This window comes from Pseudopodoces humilis, chromosome 10 (assembly GCF_049639895.1).
Source record: "Pseudopodoces humilis isolate 2021_Gansu_Grassland_sample_001 chromosome 10, ASM4963989v1, whole genome shotgun sequence".
NCBI classification, from domain to species: Eukaryota; Metazoa; Chordata; class Aves; order Passeriformes; family Paridae; genus Pseudopodoces; species Pseudopodoces humilis.
Window position 1 is genome coordinate 10,975,572 of NC_142209.1, and position 18,546 is coordinate 10,994,117.

The 18,546-nt window shown below is 35.2% G+C and overlaps 1 protein-coding gene across 3 annotated transcripts in view; it reads left to right on the forward strand.

Moving 5' to 3' along the window:
- The window catches only part of VAV3 (vav guanine nucleotide exchange factor 3), a 153,974-nt gene that overhangs the window by 116,550 nt on the left and 18,878 nt on the right, over positions 1-18,546 (forward strand). For all 3 annotated transcript variants that reach the window (XM_005520924.3, XM_014250905.2, XM_088060523.1), the window contains 4 exons: positions 8,668-8,804; positions 12,427-12,492; positions 16,053-16,087; positions 17,809-17,925. In XM_005520924.3, coding sequence (XP_005520981.1) covers positions 8,668-8,804; positions 12,427-12,492; positions 16,053-16,087; positions 17,809-17,925 — 355 coding nt within the window. The remainder of the gene's footprint in view (positions 1-8,667; positions 8,805-12,426; positions 12,493-16,052; positions 16,088-17,808; positions 17,926-18,546) is intronic.

Consider the following 18,546-nt stretch of genomic DNA (forward strand, 5'->3'; position numbering starts at 1 on the left):
TTCTAAATTAAAAAAAATAAGTAAGTTAATTCTGAAAGTTAGTTTGGATTTTGGATATTCTTGGCTAAATTTCTTATTTCTGATCAAGATAAGCACCATATTTATAGGAGCACTAAGCTGACCTTGGAAAAACTAGAAATTAAAAGCTCCTACTGAGAGGGGACTGTTCACCTCAGTGAATGTCCATATTCCCATGCTGGTAATTTTATTAATGCTGCTTATATTGTCACTAAGCACAGTTATCCTCAAAAGATCTTTGCTGATAAAAACCTTTGGGTGAAGTCACATACTGACATTCAGAGCAGGGGAAGATGCCCATTTGTTTATGCATTGGTCTTTAAGCAGCAAAACTATTGTAATATCAAAAGAAATCAATGTGTAGAAATGTAACAGAACTCATACAGTTTCAAAAAGTCAGCCCTGTAAATAGAATAACAGTGCTAGTCTTGTTTATTTTCCTTGCAATGAACTCCCACTATGTTCTGCGACATAGTTCCAAGTTTTGTGAGGACCTTAACCAGAAAATGGAGATATAGCCAATTATCAGGGGTCCTTTTGCTAATGATCACATCTACAAAACCTGGGGAAGCACAAGAACTTCCTGAGTTGTGGTATTTTTCTGTTTTTCATAACAAGTTATTGACCAGACTGTTAGCAGACAGATTTTTTCCTCCCACACATCTTCATTTTGGTTGATGGTTGACCATTTTTGCAGAGGTCTCTGCCAAGAATACAGTTTCTTTATGAAGCATTAAGGAGAAATGGTGGAAAAATTGAATCTTTGAAAAACTGTAGATTTGACAGGTAGTGAAGGACTGAGGAAACCCCAAATCATGTTTCAGTAAGGTTTTTAGGAAGGAGCAGTTGTTGGAAGAGAGGGAAGACAGTGGTGGAAAGCATGGCTAGGACTCTGAAAAAAAAAAAAAAAGTTTTTTTTTTCCAGTAGTTGTATGTGGTCTGGAGGATGACAGTCTTTATATCTTCCGTTTTGATGGAAGAGAAATGTGAATGTTTATCAGATGTGGTTTGGAGTGCATTACAGATTTATCATCTGAATTTTGAGATAGTGAAGATTATTTTGCCCCACCCCCCATATTGCCCCAGTGCTTGCAAGTTCTCTGTTTATGGAAGGGCTTCTTTACTTCTATAAGCAGAAACTTAACAGTTTAGTTAAGGCTCATGGTAGCTGATAAATGTTTTAATAATGAGCCTTATGTAGTTTTTTGACTTCAAAATTAAGTCAAGTGGCAAACTCCGGTTTTGTGGTTATTCATATGCCAGTAGTGAGACTTAATTGAACGTTATGCAAAGGCAAAGCAGTTAAAGAGAAGACAAGTGGAATATTCCCGAGTCTCAGGCTCTGTCAGCATTTCAGTCACCTTGCCTTTAAGCTGGAAGGAGGAAGGTGTGGTTAGGATGCAGTTCTTTACTCTGAGGGTGGTGAGGCGCTGGCACAGGCTGCCCAGAGAAGCTGTGGATGCCCTATCCCTGAAAGTGTTCAAGGCCAGGTTGGATGGGGCTTTGAGCAATGTGGTCCAACAGAAAGTGTCTCTGCCCATTCTATGAAGGTTGCAATGAGATGTTCAGCAAAGTTCCTTCCAACTCAGCCCATTCTATGATTTTATGAATGTAAGGCTTAAAAGCAGTATCTAAAATTAAAACTTCTAATTACAGATATATTTCTATTATAGAAAAATAATGACTTAAAACCAGGAGAATTAAAAGTTCAATTAAAATACCTTCTTTGAGGTAAGTCTGTGTACTTAGTAATTGTGTTAATTTTGTCCAATAGTAATTATTTAAATCACTGCCACTCTGAAGAGTGCTTTTAATAGACTGTGCTGGCATCTTCCATGTATGTGAGTTCTGTAATTTGTGTTATAAGTACTTGTCCTAAAAGTTAAGAAATCCCACCCCAACCTAGTCTCTTTTGAGGCATTAATAGACTGTCTCAGAAACTGAATGTTAAGTGGGTTTTTAAAAGTGATTTGTAGTGTTGCTTTCCTCAGGTCTCCTCACTAGCTGTGAAGGCCTTCTAGACAAGTTTTGCCTTGGCAGTAAAAAACAAAGCCATTGACTTCTGCTGTTGTGGAGATAGATGACACTGATGAGGAGTTGGGAAAGCTGCTCTCCTGATAGATGCATAGAGAAAAACTAAGTTTACAGTGTATTCTGCAATAAAATGATTATGAACAGGAATTTTTAACAATGAAGCTAGCAGAGTTGATTGGAAGGATGCCAAAGGACTTTGTTTTCATACAGCCCATTCTCAGATTAGAGCTTTCCTTTAACTAGCTTTTAATATTAGTGTTGGATGTAGATGATGTTGCCAAAAACGTGTCAAAGCTGGTGATTTTGTGTCACGGATGCTCAGATTGTGTGTATAACAGTTCCACCTGTTCTTCACACTGCTGTCCCTATCAACCCATCTGTTTTTCTCTTTCTATCATAACTCCTTGTTACTTTAGTATTTGAAGTTATGCTTCTTGATCAGAAACCTTCAGAGTGTAATTTTACTTACCGTGGTGTAAATACTAATTTTTTCTTTCAATTAGAGTTCTGCTTTGCCTGTGTCTCTTTAGTTTCTGCTGTTAAAATTATCCATGTCACTGTGGACTGCTGTTCAGACAGTTAATCCCATGAGACATTGCCATGTGTTACTTAGCCCTCACTTCCTGGTTGGAGTGTGAAGATGAAGGGAGGTGTATCTGCTCAGAGATTTCAGGAGGAATATTCCCCCCAGTCTTTACTATGGAAGGCTTATCAATCACTAAATGCCAGCTTGTTTCTTAGCAGAACTGCATTCACAATGTTTGTAGGTGCAAAGGTATAAACCACAAAGGGTCAAACCAAGTTCAGAGGTTCCAAACACCTCTGAACACCCAAAATGCTGTTGTGGTAAAAGAAAGACAGAATTAGTGAGCCTTTATGTAATTTCCTGTACGAAAAGAAATGCTATTTTCTGGAAACATCACAATGTGGCTTTGTCAGATAGTTTAAAATTCTGTTTCATATTCAAAGCCTCATGAAGTCAGGAGGCTTTATTCCATTGCATTAGTGTTTGTTTTTTTTAATCAGGTTATAAATATTTGGTGACTAGGCTCTATTTTTCATAGATAAAAAGAAAGTCTTCATATTAACTAGGAAGGGATGTTTAATGCAGATAAAGTTGTTTCATGTCTTTCTGCTAATAGTATAACGTTTACTCCCAAATTCACCTTTGAACCCTGCTCTCCTATATGCTGTGTCATTATTTTGTACGTTAGAATGATCCCTGCCCAAAGTGTAAACCACGTTTTGAATTGCTGGGAAATAACAGATGCTGGAATCAGTTTTGACAGATAGAGGTCATAATAGGGCATGCATTATGCATGTTGTTAGCAAAAAATAACATTTTTGAATCTCTGCATGAAACTCTGAGAGTCATTCAGTGTTCTTTAGAAATGCAGAGCTGCTGTAAGGAATACAAGTAGTTTACTTTGTTTCATATATAATGGATATTCTAATTTACTATGTTAATTCTAAATTGTAACCTCCTTCCTTGACTCATAATTATCAGATGAAATACTCAAATGAATGGTATGGTTTATGAAAGGTTTTATTTTTCTGTAATGTAACCTAATTGGTACTTTATAAATCTTGTCTCTGTCATGCTTTCTGTTTTTCTCATGAGCTACAATTTAGATCATAAATTTATGTTAGTTCTGTGACCCAGAGCCTGGCTATGAACTTTTCTAGGAATCTGGGCCTTTTTCTTGGTTTTCAGGTGAAGTAAATTTTAGCTATTTATTTGTGTCATAACTTTGGTTTTCATATCAACGTTGGAAACTATCACGCTCTTTTGTATCCTTAAATCAGAAAGTTTCCTGTTAAAAAACTTTGTCATGTGGAAATGACAAATGGAAGTCAATGGGATTTTTAACAATAATGATAATACATGGATGAAATCCTTATCTTGTCCTTTGTGCTGGAATTTTACCCTCTTTTTAACATGTTAATGAGCAATATTTTTGTGCCAGTTATGTTTCCACAAGTTTTCTGCAATTGGCAGTTAATGTCAGTACTACATTGAAATTGCAGTGTCTCTAAATGCTTAACATATTTCACATTTTATCATTAATGAATAGAGGTTCTATAGTGTTTTTGACACAAATAATCCATAATTATACTTTAAAGCATTTCAGGTTTCTGTAGAATACCACTTTTTCTTGTCTGCATTATTGAATTACAGCAGCCCTCAGGATTCTTAATGAGTATATTATGAATCCATGTGCCAATTAAAAATGAAATGTCAAGATTGACAAGGAAAATATCCTAGATCTTGCCTCTCTGAACTTCTGTAAAGCAGCTGGTGTACTGCCTCAGAGGAATTGGTCTCTTGTGAGAGGAAGCTAAAATAACTTGGCTCATTTAGCCTAGCAAAATGAAGGTTAATAGGGGTATGATTGCTCTCTTTAACTGTAGTATGAAAATAAATGCAGACAAAGAAAAGAACTATGTAGGCTCCTGTTTCTAAATGGATGCAAGTTGGCCATGAACTAATTTACAGTGAAAAGCAGAAGATTCTTGTTGTGGTTTAACCTCAGCCAGGAAGAAAATGCTAAGGTGAGAAAACTTGTGGGTTGAGATAAAGAGAGTTTAACAGCTAAAACAAAAATAGAACAAAAGAGAGAATTCATTCACCATGTTCCTTGGCCAGTCTGGTGTGCAGCCATCCCGAAGGAAGGCAGGACTCCATAGTGTGTAATGGTGATTTGGGGAGACAAATGGCATCATTCCAAATATCCCTTCTTCCTCCTCCTTCAACCCACTTTATAACCTGAGCATGATGTCATATGGAATGGCCTATCCCTTTGTCAGTTGGGGCCAGCTGTCCCAGCCATGTCCCCTCTCAGCTTCTTGTGAACCCTCAGCCTCCTGGCAGGGCGGTACAAGAAACAGAAAAGGCCTTGACATTGTACAAGCAAACTGTTTTCAGCACAAATGCGAACATTGGGTAGCCTTTTCTGAAGAAAACAGCCCTGGCCAAAGCCAGCACAATTGTAAATGCACAGAGAATAGAATTCTGGAATGAACAATAGGGGAAAACAGATTTGTTTTAGGGTCAGCTTGTTAAACTTACAGATTGTTTGAGATGGTTGGTGCATTAATGGACAGATGGACAGACCTGGATACATCACACCCCAGTGTTTGTCCTTTGCTAGGAGGTGACTGCTGACCAGTTTCTGCCCAATTTAATGTTTATCAGCTCAGTGTTAATCTACTAAACTCTTTCTGAGCTACTGTAGTCAAATCTGTAATTGCATGCTGAAAAGGAAGTTAAGCATTTTATTTGGAGCTTTTTGACTCTTTCCCTTAATTTATTGTTTCTTCTGTACCCCGTTTATTTTTTTCATGCTTAATGGTGATCTAAGGGAAGTTCTAAGAACACTTACCCATGAAAATTTCAAAATATTATGTACTTATTTTTGATTGATGATTCAAAGATTTCATTTAGTCTTTTTGTTCCTGGAAAAACTGATTTTAAAAAAAAAGTTTAAATTGTTTAAACCTTTTTTTTTAAGAAAAGGTTTATGACAGGGATAAGTCCTTTTGATATTTTCATGTAACTAGCAAAACATATTATTTGTGCACTCACTGCTTTTATATCTTTGATTGATACAGGCTGTATGTGCATGTGTGTTGTTATTGATACTGAAATGAATATGGCCCTCAGTGACTCAGACACTCCTGTCTTTGGAAAGTGAATTTACCTTCAGTTTTTTTAAAGTGCATTTTAGAACATGAGTCAAATCTAATGTGTGCTGAAATAATTAGCACACAAATATAATTTCCCTTGTTTATCCATGCATTTTTTTATCCATGGCCTTGAAGCTAGCATGCAGTATCATAAAGAACGACATTGCAGTGTCATTGATTACTGTGTATTGTTGCAGTATACTGGAATCCTGGCCTTGTATCCCTGTTATTCCAGGTGCTGGTTTATGTGAGTGTGGTGATAGTGCATATACATTGTGCTAGGCAGTGAGCATTCATACTGAGCACAAAGAACTCCTAAGAAGGCCAAAGGCAACAATTGGATAAAATAGGTGGCAAAATTACAGTAGAAAAATAAGATCTGTGTGTCACCATAGTAGAGACCATAGTAGAGACTATAGCAAGCAAATGAGCACTGTAATTTTCACAGTTTCTGTAGGCACTACAACAAACAAGTTTTAAGGAGGGTTCTGAAGCAAGATAATAAACTCCATTAAGGCCGAAACTCAAAAGCCTATTTAAATGATAGGATTATTTCTAGTGATGTCAAGAGGTGTTAGATCAAATCTTCACACATTGTATCTGCCAAGGTAACTTTATAATCAAAATTGCCATAGGATTCTACAGAATCAAACATACTGAATTATACACAAGTATTTTGGGCATTTTAACAGGATTAATTCTGTGTTTCCTTTTGAATAATTCTGCTAATTGACACGATTTCTCATTGAAATTGGCACAATTTCTCCTTTTTTTTCATAGTTATCTTGCCCTGGTTTTCAGATATGCCAATAATTGTAATTACCAGTGGAATAGAAACAAAAAGTGCTTTTATTCATGTTTATGATTAAGTAAGTGCTATAGCCTACTATATTAAAAAGCCACCAGGATTTTCATTGAAAAGTACATGATTATTTCCTGAGCATATTTTGATGAGCTCAATCCAAGGGTGGGGTTTTAAGTATATTATATCTGCACGCTAAAGAAGTGACAAACTAAACACACAGTCTTGTAATGTGAATAATTTTTTGTGCATTTGTTTTGACTTCCATGTATGTCTCTAAGATGAGTACCTGCTAACAGTCCATCACATATACAAAACTGTAATTCATATTCTGATGGGGGTTGCCTTGCATTAGGACAAAGTTGTCAGCTTTCAATAGACGCTTTTAAGCAGCATTACTTCTGTTTGCCATGCAGTGCATGGAGCATTAGTTGATGCTGAATCAGAATATAAAAGCACGAAAGCCTTCAGTTGAGAAACAAAGTAATGTCTAGCATTTGCCTAAGTGGAATAATGGCTTACTAGTAATTAGGTGCTCATTTTAAGTATGCCAGATAACTTGCAGAAACAGTAAAAGTTAAGGTGTCATTTGGGTTGAGCAATGTAAGAGCTGGAATTACTTTGCTTAATGTTTCATCAGCACTTAGGATTAGTATTTATTCATTAATACAGAGGGTGGTAATTATTGAAGGTGATCTCTTTCATGTTTCATATAATTTAGAGGAGATCATGGATATTTGTGTTTGTTGTCACCTAAATTATAGTAGTGATCTTGCAACAGAAATAAGTTTTCTGTGGGCCTCCTGATCCTTTGTTGTTAGAATGAAGTTAATGATGACCTTCCAGCAAGAAACATGTTAAATATGGCAGCCCAGTGACCTTGACTTTGCAGCCTGTCACTCTTACCTGTATCTATTAATATACATTCTTACAAAACTGTTACTTAACCAAAAACTGTCTGGTTAAGATTTGAAATTGATATACCCACTTGATGATAACAATTTTGAAAATCCCATGTTTAGTTAAAACCAGGAAAATTATTGTATAGTTTTTTTATAAGGATAGAGGGAGAGTAATTAAAAATAGCTTTGTTGTGATAAAATGCTTTTCTTGGCAGTAAATAGAGTGCAAAATTGTTTTTCTGAAAGCCTCTAAATCTTTAATATGTTTGTTATGGAGTGGGTGGTGCTTCACTTGATTTCAAGTATTCTTACAGTATCAGAGCACACTCTTTGAGTGCAATACACTAGCTGTCCATAATGCTTAAAATGTTGGTTTTTTTTTTTTTTAAATACCATTAAAGTTACAAGAACATGAGGTCACAGTATCCACAGTTTTATCTTCTGACTGAAGATACAAGGACTTCCCCTCCATTTGATACACACCTGTGGAGGATTCTTGAACTGTTGTTATAAACAGCGCTTTAGTTCGTTGTACAAGCAGAGAGAAGTGGGTTGCTCCCTTAAAAAACAAAAGAACCCTAACAAAAATGAAAACAAAAAATCCCCAACACAGCTTAGTTGTCTAGATTCAGTCAGAATTGATGTTGAAGGACTACTGTGCATCTAGAGTTCTCACCTTGAAAATGAAACCTTCCAATTGATCCAGGGTTTGCTACATGCACCCAGAAATACTCTCGTAACAGAAAAAAAAAAAAAAAAAAGAACAAAGAAAAAAGTGTTGTGAGAAACTTAAAAGAATTGTGATTCTGACTCTCCTGGCCATGCTGGCCATAGGTTTTTGGTAATACCTTTCTAAAGCACATTTTATGGAGATTATCCATATTGGTGTCTTTAATGCTAATTCATTGCAATCTTTGCCTTGAACTATAAAGATAGCATTAATATTTGAATGCTATGCAGAGCCATGGGTGCACATGTATAGCGAGGAGTCTCCATAGGCATGAAATCAGCTTTACCCCAAGAAGAATGGGGGATAGAGATGTTTTTCCAAAGTAATTGTTTCCTATTTGGTTGTGCCTGGTATAGTTCTAAGTATTAGTGCCTTAGTCATGTACCTGCTAAAAACATAGTGTTGTTTTGCTTGATTGCTCTCATGGTTTTCAGATTCTATAGATTGTCATTAAGTAAAAATTGAGTTATTTATTTTTTTCAATTTTTTTTCAGGTTTACCAAAAATGCAAGTCATTCGGAACTACAATGGAATCCCACAGCCAGCAGCACAAGATGGGCCACCCTTGCATATCCAGATTGGTGACACTATTGAGCTCATTAGAGGAGATGCACACAGCTTATTTTGGCAGGTACTGTATCATTTAGCAAATGGCTATATTCTGTACGTCCAGATATCAACTTCTTACTGATATATTGCTCTCCTAACTTTTTTTCTTTTTGAACTACAATGAAGTTCTTTGTGGTTTATCCAAATAAATGTCTAATACAACTAATTTTGCTTTTAAATTGCCAGTAGTTCCTATATGGTGTAAATCTTCAGTCTTGCAACCTCAAAGTAAAAGTCCCACTGAATAAATCTGCAGGGACATGACATAGGTGGCAATCCTATTATAAGAGTTAAGGGGAGTGTTTGGCACAAAAAGCAAAGTTTTGAATTTTCGGTGTCTGGGTCTCTAACATAACATAAGTAAAAGCTGTGTTGACAAAACCCAGTAAGTGAAAATTAGAAAATTAGATTTATAGGGGAGAGAAATAGCTCTGTAGAACCTAAACTATTTGATGCTGGCTCAAGTCAGTTAAGGATAGGGATTTTGTATATACATGGGAAAAGTATATTCTATTGATGACAAAATTTGCTGTCACATGATTCACATCACTATTTTTGTTACTAAAATTTCTTCTTAAATGAGAACTACAAATATTGAAAATGCTGACTTGCATTCACTTAAATGGTAAATGCATTCAAGTGTGTCTCATTTTTCTTGATTGCTTTCTTAATTGTTTGTATTGTTGCATACATGGAAATAGAACTAAATAGAAGAACTAGGAGATTAATAGAACAACAAGTGGAAAATATTTATCTTCTTGAATTGTTGTTCCTGTGTTATCTTCCTGGTTTTGTTTTGTTTTGGTTTTTTTTAAGCTATAATAAGATAATGAATATAATATAAAAACTGTCTGGTCTATTTCATGAGTTAAGTCATACATTGTCTTGTGCCTTTTGTTTTTCTGGATACAGTTAGGATGGTATCTTCTCCAAACTCTTCGGGACTGGATCAGTGAACTCTTCCTATGTCACTGTATCATCCTGAACATTTAATGGGGGGAAGTAATAAACAATAGAATTACTTTATCTATTGAAAAAATATATAAATAGGTGTAACCAGACCACCATACCCCCTCCCAAAAAACCCTCCAAACCTAAAAAACAAACCCACTCCCCTCCAAAACCCCTCAACCTGTTTCTTAGTCAACAGTTACCTGTTACTTAGCAGACTATGGATATTTTGCATCACTACAAATAAATCTTTTCAAATGACAGAGTTTGGCCTCTGTAGTTTTGTATGTAGGACTTGGTTCTGCAAGGTCTAGAGTTCTGATCTGGAGAAGCATTTAAACCAGCTCGGGACTTAGGGCTGGCTAGAAGGTAATCATCTGACTAATACAATTAGTACAAGCCAAAATTACTGCTACCATGTGGGATTGATTCTATTGCCATGTTCATACACATCTGTCAACTCAATTTACTGGAAATTGTCTTAGAGGTTGTTTGTGATTATCATGCTAAAGAATTTAGCTAGAATCTCATTGTGTTTAACTAGCAGAAACCAGAAAGTGTGTGAGGCTTTTCCCTAGAAGCCTTAGTAATAGATTTGAATCCTAATGGAAATTGTCATCTCCATTAGCATCATTCAGGATTTTTTTCTTTCTCTCTTGTCACAGACTGCTTAATACAGATTTTTCTGGGTCTTTTAATGACATCTTCATTTCAAAATGCATATTAAGAAAGTGCAAAATGCAATTTACATTAAAATCTTTAACTATTCAAGAGGCCTTTTAGGGTAATTTACAGCTGACCCACCAGACTAATATTACAATGGTTTTCTAAGTTGACCATTTAAAAATTCAAGTAATTGTAATAGAGAAGTATGTCTGGTTTAGGTAAAACTTTTTCATTCTTTACAACACATCAAAATAATAATACAAGTTACTAAGCAGTGCTTGAGCTATAGCTGAAGTGTAGTCAAACATGTCTTGATAGACATTAGTATGTTTTGTTCAGTGGCTGGTCTAATTGAGTGTAGTACCACTTGCTATTCAGGTATGATTAGTATTGAAAATAAGTATCATTGGATGGCAGACTGTTTCACAGCTCTGCTTAAAATTAGGTCTACTTGAGAGGGATTTGTTTCAGAAGTAAATAGAATATATGGATACAAAGTGTAACCTGTATTCAAGCAGATGATGTGAAAGGGGGTAAGGAAGCTTTGCGGAATACAGGTTCAAAGATTGTCAATTGTTTGTGCATAATTATTTTTTTAAATATTACTGGTATCAAGCACTTTTAGCTTAAATACTGCCTATGTACTTTTCCCTCTCCTCTGCTGCCTCTGCATATCTCTGTATTTTTGGTTAAGGTGGTAGCTGCTGTGTGTGATAAATTGCATAGTGGTCTCCTATGGAGAATGATGCACTCACTTGTTGTGCTTAGAATAGCACCAATCAAAGACTGTTTTTATTTTTTCATAAACCCTTGTTATTTTTTACATTCAGCTCCACTCTATTGAATTTTCTGAGTTCTGTTCTCTGTGGTGGTATTGCGGTAGAATTACACTTTTAGTGTTACAGAAACAGAACTGAAGAAATTTCATGCATGTTTATAAGAAGTTTTCCCTTTTTATTATTTTTGTTTTGCAGGTATACCGTAAAAAATAAAAAAATGCTTGTAAAGTTCTCATGCCTAATCTCATTTTCAGATGCTGGGAATATTTTTACAGTCAATATATTACGTTTAATGAAGGTTAAGTATTTACGTGCTTTTAAACTAACAGTTAAATTAAAACATTTGTTTGCCTAAATACACATTTTGATGCCTTCATTTTGTGAATCTTTGTTCAGGAATTTAGGTATGTGCTCTGTTCTACTCTGAAATGTGTGTTCACTGCCTAATATTACTAAGAATAAAAGGATGTTTTTAAGGTGTTCTTCAGGAGAACTTGGTTGGTGTTGAACTGTGTGTGAGCTGCTGATGCATGATTTGTGATGGTCAAGTCACTTTTGGTGCTTAGAAGCTGGAGTTTAAATTTGTGGTCATGCCACTTTGAGAGGGCAGCAGTTGTGTTGCAGAAAGGGCTAAGTTTAGGCTGCGCTGGATGCATTTCTGCCCCTGGTTTCCCAGTTGTGTGGATGCATCTACAGCATGTCAGTATGTCACAGTCAGGGAGTCAGCTTCAATTCTGTTAGTATTCCCCTGCCCCATCGATTTCCATTGGTGTGCATCACTTATGGAAATGGTTAGTGTCTGAATTGGCTGTTGGATCACTAGCTCTGAATTCCCACTGCTGTTTGGTCTCTCAGGTGTAGTCATTTTGGGGATCTGCAAGGTTGCAGGGTGGTAGCTTTCTGTAGAATGCCAGCTGAGGAAGTAACTTGAAAGGGGATAATTAACATTAATGAAGATATCAGACACTGACAAACATTGACAGAACTGGGAATCACATCCCAGTCTCTGAACTCCCTTCTTGCCTGTCATCTCTCAGAGCTTTCAGATCTATCAGTTATGTTTACTCAATTATATTAAAATCCCAACTAAACAACAACAAAACCCATGAAAATATTGAGCAGCACTTTATTAGAACAGCATTTTATTTTAAAGACTCTTGGATATATTTGTTGTCCTAAATCCCTGGCTGTATATTATTATTTACTGTTAACCCAATTATGTCTCAAAAATGGAATTTTTTTTTTTAGGGAAGAAATCTAACAACAGGAGAGCTTGGATTCTTCCCTAGTGATGCAGTAAAACCTAGCCCATGTGTGAGTACAATTATTTAGTTCTGTTTGCCACCTTACAGGAAACTGCCTAGATAAATCTTACCTTAAAAAATTATATTGTTTTTAGTTCCTTGGTGCTTTCATGGTGGGTTCAGTATTGCTTAAAGGAGAGTGTTCTAATACTTTCAGTTATTGGAGGTAAGTAGGACATGTCAAGAAAACAAGTTTGATAAGCAGGTTGAACTTTTTAATAAAATTTATTAATAAATTGAACTGTCTGAAGAGTTTCCAGAGTGTAGATCAAATACATTTTATGTGCAAGTGCACTTTCTTCCTTCCCCAGCAGGAAGGTAAGAGTGCTGTGGCTATTCCCCAGTCCCTTGGGTTAGAGAGATGGATTACAGCCTAAGTATAAGTTTAAAAATTATAAAACTAATATATAACTTTGAATTCTGACACTTGATAGTTTCTTTTTTCTTTAGGTTCTTACCTGTCTTTTTTCACACAAAAATCTTCTCAATCTAGAAAAGTTTGTGAAAGTAATTTTATAATATGTACTCAAGAGTTTTATGTACAGATGTGATGATGCATTAATATACTATATACTTGTTCCTTCTCTACCCTCTGTAACACTGTGCATCAGATTACTGGCTTTGTTGAGGTTAATTGATAAAAACCCATAAACCCAGTAATGAATCCTATTCCTTACTTTGCTTTAAGGCTGTTATCACTTACTTTAATCTGATTCTCAACAGTCTGACTTATTAGTAGAATTGCTTTTGTTACAGCAATCAAGATATGCCACTTCAATGACTTTTATAAGTAGGTGGAATCAGCTCTTAGTAGCTGCATTTTGATATGTCTTTGGGGCTTATTGTGCCTTAGTTTCAGAACAAGTATACATGAGATCCTAAAGATCCTAAATACCATAAGACATCTTTAATACCCTGTATTACCACGATTTCACTTGAAGAGGAACGCACAGACTATTTGTAGGTAAAAGTTGTGTTATATTGAGTGAGAGAACAAATCTGAAATAAAGATGAAATTGTTGTGTGAATTTAGCTTTCATCCCTCCACCCTTTTCTTATTAAATTTCCCACCTCTTGCTTATTGTTCAAGGGTGGATTTCCTATTCCATGGTGTCACTGTCAGTGACCCCATCAGTCATTGTGTAGTGTCATTGACTGCAACTGTAGCAGCATTTTTAGGAATCACCAATATACTTTAAAAGCACTGACAGTGAAATAGCTGAAGTTAGGAAAAATGCTGCTGGGATGTTGTTGACGTCTTTTTCTAATGGTAAAGCTTTATTCTAAATTTAAAATACACTATTTACAGGAGTATTGAAAATAACACAGTTTTGCAGGATGAATAAATACTATTCATGAAATGTTACCAACTGGTGTCATGATCAGAACAAAAAGATAAATAGATGCTTCAGCACTGTTAACTTGGAAGGATGAAATAGAAACATCTTATTATGATAAATGATGCAGTTAAAGATACTGAAACATCAATTGGGTTTTAAACATGCTATAACTTTTACTGTTATTATTAAGTCTAACAGTCTTTACAACCATCTGATATAAAAATGCCCAGAAACAGCATAAAATCCATATATCAGAAGACTTTAGGAATGAATATTGAATGAAAAACTGCTGAGCTCCAGAATATCTATATTCCAGACTTTTCACAGATGTACCTATAAACAATTTTTCCCCTTCAAAATAAGTAGTATATGTCAGCAGACATTTTATGCACTATATGAGTAATATCTGTTTTTTCCTAGCTTTCCTCCATTTTTCTAATTTCTGTAGAGGCATTGGATACATAGCACAGTATGAGCCAAGAGCTTCTGGAATAACATTTGATTTTATCCTTCTTCATGCCAGTGAACAACGCTTGTTATATAAATATATTTGTCCATTCAAAATTTACAAAAGCAACTGAACATCTATTATTTAACTGCTCTGGAGGATGGACTTAAACCATCTTTGATCCTTTATATCCTTTCCAGTTTAGTAGCACTACTCGACAAATTCAAAATATTTAAAAATATCTTGCAACATGTGAAAACTGTAATTTTTGAAATTGTGGCCTTGAAATGCATCTTTTAGTTGATTCACTAAAACATTTCTCTTAGGAATTGTTTGTCACCATATTCATAATTGGTTAACTTTTTGCCAAGTTTCCCCATTGGAAGCAGAGCTGCCTAACACCATCAGCATCTGCAGGGATGTGAAAAGCCAGTGCTGCTGCCAGGGTGACTCCTGGCTCTCTTAGGTGCCCTGCACTCCTGAGGGGTTCACATGCTGCCAGCACTGAAGATGCTGCTGTCAAAAGAGCCCTTTGTCTACACTATTTGGGAATAATGCATGTTTCCTTTTTCTCTCTCAAGGACTAGTCTGTTTAATACCTGTTTAGATTTACTACTGCACAAGCCAAACATGTGAGCCTGGTTTTATCACAGAGAAGAACTTCAATGTGTTCCACATTGAAGTTTATTTCAAGGTCAAGTCTAGAGACTTGATAGAGATCTTGGTTGATAACTGAGGTCAAGATAGTGGGAGTTACAATTGATTAAATTTCAATCAATTTAAGTTTATAGGCTTTTATAATAATATTTTCCTGACTTGATTTGTTTCTGGAAGTCTCTTTTGGTGACATTCCATAGATCATGAATAAAACTTGTGAGAAGAATGGTACTGTAATTTCTTCCTTATTAGAGTCCAGAAAATAAAACATTCATTTGTTTTACTTGAAGGAAGAAAAAACAAAACGTGTTTGCTTACCTAAGAATACGTGACCTTAAGTTATAAGTGTGTGAGGTTTATGTTAACCTTTCACTAAAATCCATTTTTCAGCACTGTGCATTTCACACATTTAGAAGAGTGGGGTAATACCAACTTATCACACACTAATGGGAGATGATCAAGATGAAATGCTCATTTTCATAGGAATTTCTATGCTGTGCATTTTGTGCATGAATAAACATTATCTGTGCAAATGTTTGTGTACATATGATACCTGTTTTGCAAGCTGATTGCAGTTTGCTTAATTTTTAAATTTAATTTCAGAATCAAATGACATGCTTAGCAAGATACAGTATAACAGTTACCCAAGTCAAATACAAAGGAATGAATGATGCTGTATGATACAAGTTGTGGAGTATTGTCAGGTCTCTCTGAAGATTATAGACCATATTTCTCAGTAGACTAAGGCCATGCAGTCCTGAATACGTGAAACAAATTTTACACATTACTGTAAATTGGTTGCATATTTTAGTGATACTTTTCTGCAATACAGAACATTGAGCTATTTTGTGTATGAAATTTGAATATGAGCAATGTCAGAAAAGCATTGAACATTTCTGTGAAGTAAAAATACCCAAAACAAACTGTCACAGAAGAAAAGAGCTTAAAATATTCTGTACCTTTTTCAGAATGATATGGAATTTGTCCTTTATTATAACTTCCTTTAAAGAAAATAGACCTGTAGACAAATTAGATCATCTCAGTATTGATAGTTAGATCAATATAATTTCTGATTTTTAGAAAAAAAATCTTGATCCTCATTCTTGGCATCTTTTGATATCCTAGGTTCCTAAGCCAGTAGACTACTCTTCACAGCTGTGGTAAGTCTCTGTCTTGTCTTACAAGAATCTTTGAAAGAAGCAGTCGCAGAAAGCAACTGTGTTTACTACAATTTAAATTATAGTGGTTTAACCTTTCTAGGCTTCAGAAGACATTGTGTAATGGTTTTGGAAAGCAATACCATGTGTTGCCTAAAAGCATTTGTGATCTAATAAAGTGCTTAACGATTTTGATGTTTTGTTTACAAGTCCGTGGCTCTACAGCCTTTGTCCCAGATGTCTGAAATAGAGCAATAAGAGATGATTATAATAAGCATGGAAGTATACCTGTTGACTGAATAAGGAAAGGAATAATGTTAAATACATCTTGTATCATGAGTAATTCTGCATTTCCTTGAAAACCCCCACCAGCATTGAAACTGGTGAGATACAAGTTGCACCTGGGGATATGGTTTAAGGATGTCTATGATGGTGCAAGGTTGTTGGTTGGACTAGATGAATCTTGAAGGTCCCTTCTAACCTTGATGACTCTGAAAAAGATGGTGTATCAAAACTGCAACCACTGCTGCTCTGGGGTTTATGAAGTGTGTGAACTATTTCCCACAACTCTGAAAAGACACGGTGATTCTGAGAGAGCAGAGGCATCACTTGTGTTATTTCACTGGTTTTATGCTTTGTCATTTAGACATGAGTTCTGACTTCCTCTTAACTTGCCAAAAGTGAAATTAGGATCACATCTAAACAAGTACTGACTTTTCATAGTTCTAGTAAAATGTTTATTATTTAAAATTGGTCTTTTGAATTAATTTCTAACATTTGGTCTATTTATAATTTTGTTAGAAGAAAGCATCATACTAGTATTAGTCTTTATCTTCTATGGATTTTTAATAAATAATAATTTTTTTACTTAAAGCGCTGTTCTAATTGGTTGTGATGTATTGGTGTGAAATTTAACATAGTGGTGGTCTGTAGTGGTGACACATTTGTAAAATGATAAGCATAATTTCCCTGGAAACTAGGTCACTTTCCCAATTAACAGTTTAACCTCTGTTTTTGCAATTGAATGTCTGCTGACAGCCTCTCATGATGTCCTGTGCAAACCACAAGGCAGAGCAAGGGCACAAATCTGCTTATCAGTGATTTATTTGTCTTAGCTTTCAACACTTAGCATCAGCTTTTTCAAATTTGAATGATTTTGGCTGATTTATCTTTTTTTTCCTCTGGATATTGGATATACCCGTTGCACTTTAGCCTTTAGAGGTTATGCATAATTATGAAACCAAATAAAATACTGTTTTGTGTAAGTATCAAATTTTCATATAGGTCTTTTGTTGACCTGATCTGTGTCTGGAGGCTGATTCTCCATTCTGCTGCAATAAATCTTCCTAGAACTGACGGAGGTTCAAAGATTCTAGACCATTTTGTTGTATTGTTTTACTTGAAGCAAATTATTCAGATAAACCAGTTGGTTTTATGAACTTTTCAAGCCAGTAGTCATTCAGCTAATGCTTGGGCTCAAGTGCTTTTCTTAGCAGATATTGTATTCAACAAGCGTAACAGTACTTTTCTAATTAAGAATTCCACAACCCCCAACCATAGAATTTTTTCATGTTTTATTCTACATTCAGAAATCTGGAAGTGGCATTCAGTTGCAATGGATGTATTTTTGGGCTCTGTGATATGTAGAATATTTTCATTCTCTATTGCATATTTAATAGACCTTTGGAAAAAATCACAGGCAGTTTTTATTTTCCTTAATACAGGTTTGCAGGAGCAATGGAACGATTGCAAGCAGAAAGTGAACTAATCAACAGAGTGAATAGCACTTACCTGGTGCGGCACAGGACCAAAGAATCAGGAGAATATGCAATTAGTATTAAGTAAGTGGAAGTGAAATAAGAACTCCTCAAGAAAATTTACCTGTTCCCATTTTTTCTAGATAGTATTTGAAATAAATACGGAAAATAAACCGCTATTTCCATTATAGAATTTCAATATATAATTATGTAGTATATAATTATAATTTATATACTATATATGTATATTTTATATAATATATAATAATTATATAAATTATGGAATCATATAAATGCATATTATATATGCAGCCTTTAAGAGAGTCAATATAGGAAAACTGAAGTTGCTGTCAAAAAATACCCAGGATTTAGAGTAGGAAAGAAGCAATGGCTTTATAATGTTGAAGTAGCAAATTTGGGCCACAAAAATAATGGTGGAATATGTTGGAGAAGAGTAAGCATTGTTTACAGTACAGTGTGGCCTGTTTCATTGACTTTGGAGAAAACTCAGAGCCCTTTGCATCCCAGACTCAGTAAAATGTGGGTTTATACATTTTGTGCAAATTATTGTTTGCGTTCATGTTGTTTATCAATATGAATATAAAAGCGGGAAGTACATGGGAATTCCCAATTAGAATAAGCAGTTAGCTGTGACTTTTTTTCTGATTACAGGTCACTTCTTTAGCTGTACTTTAATAAATATGT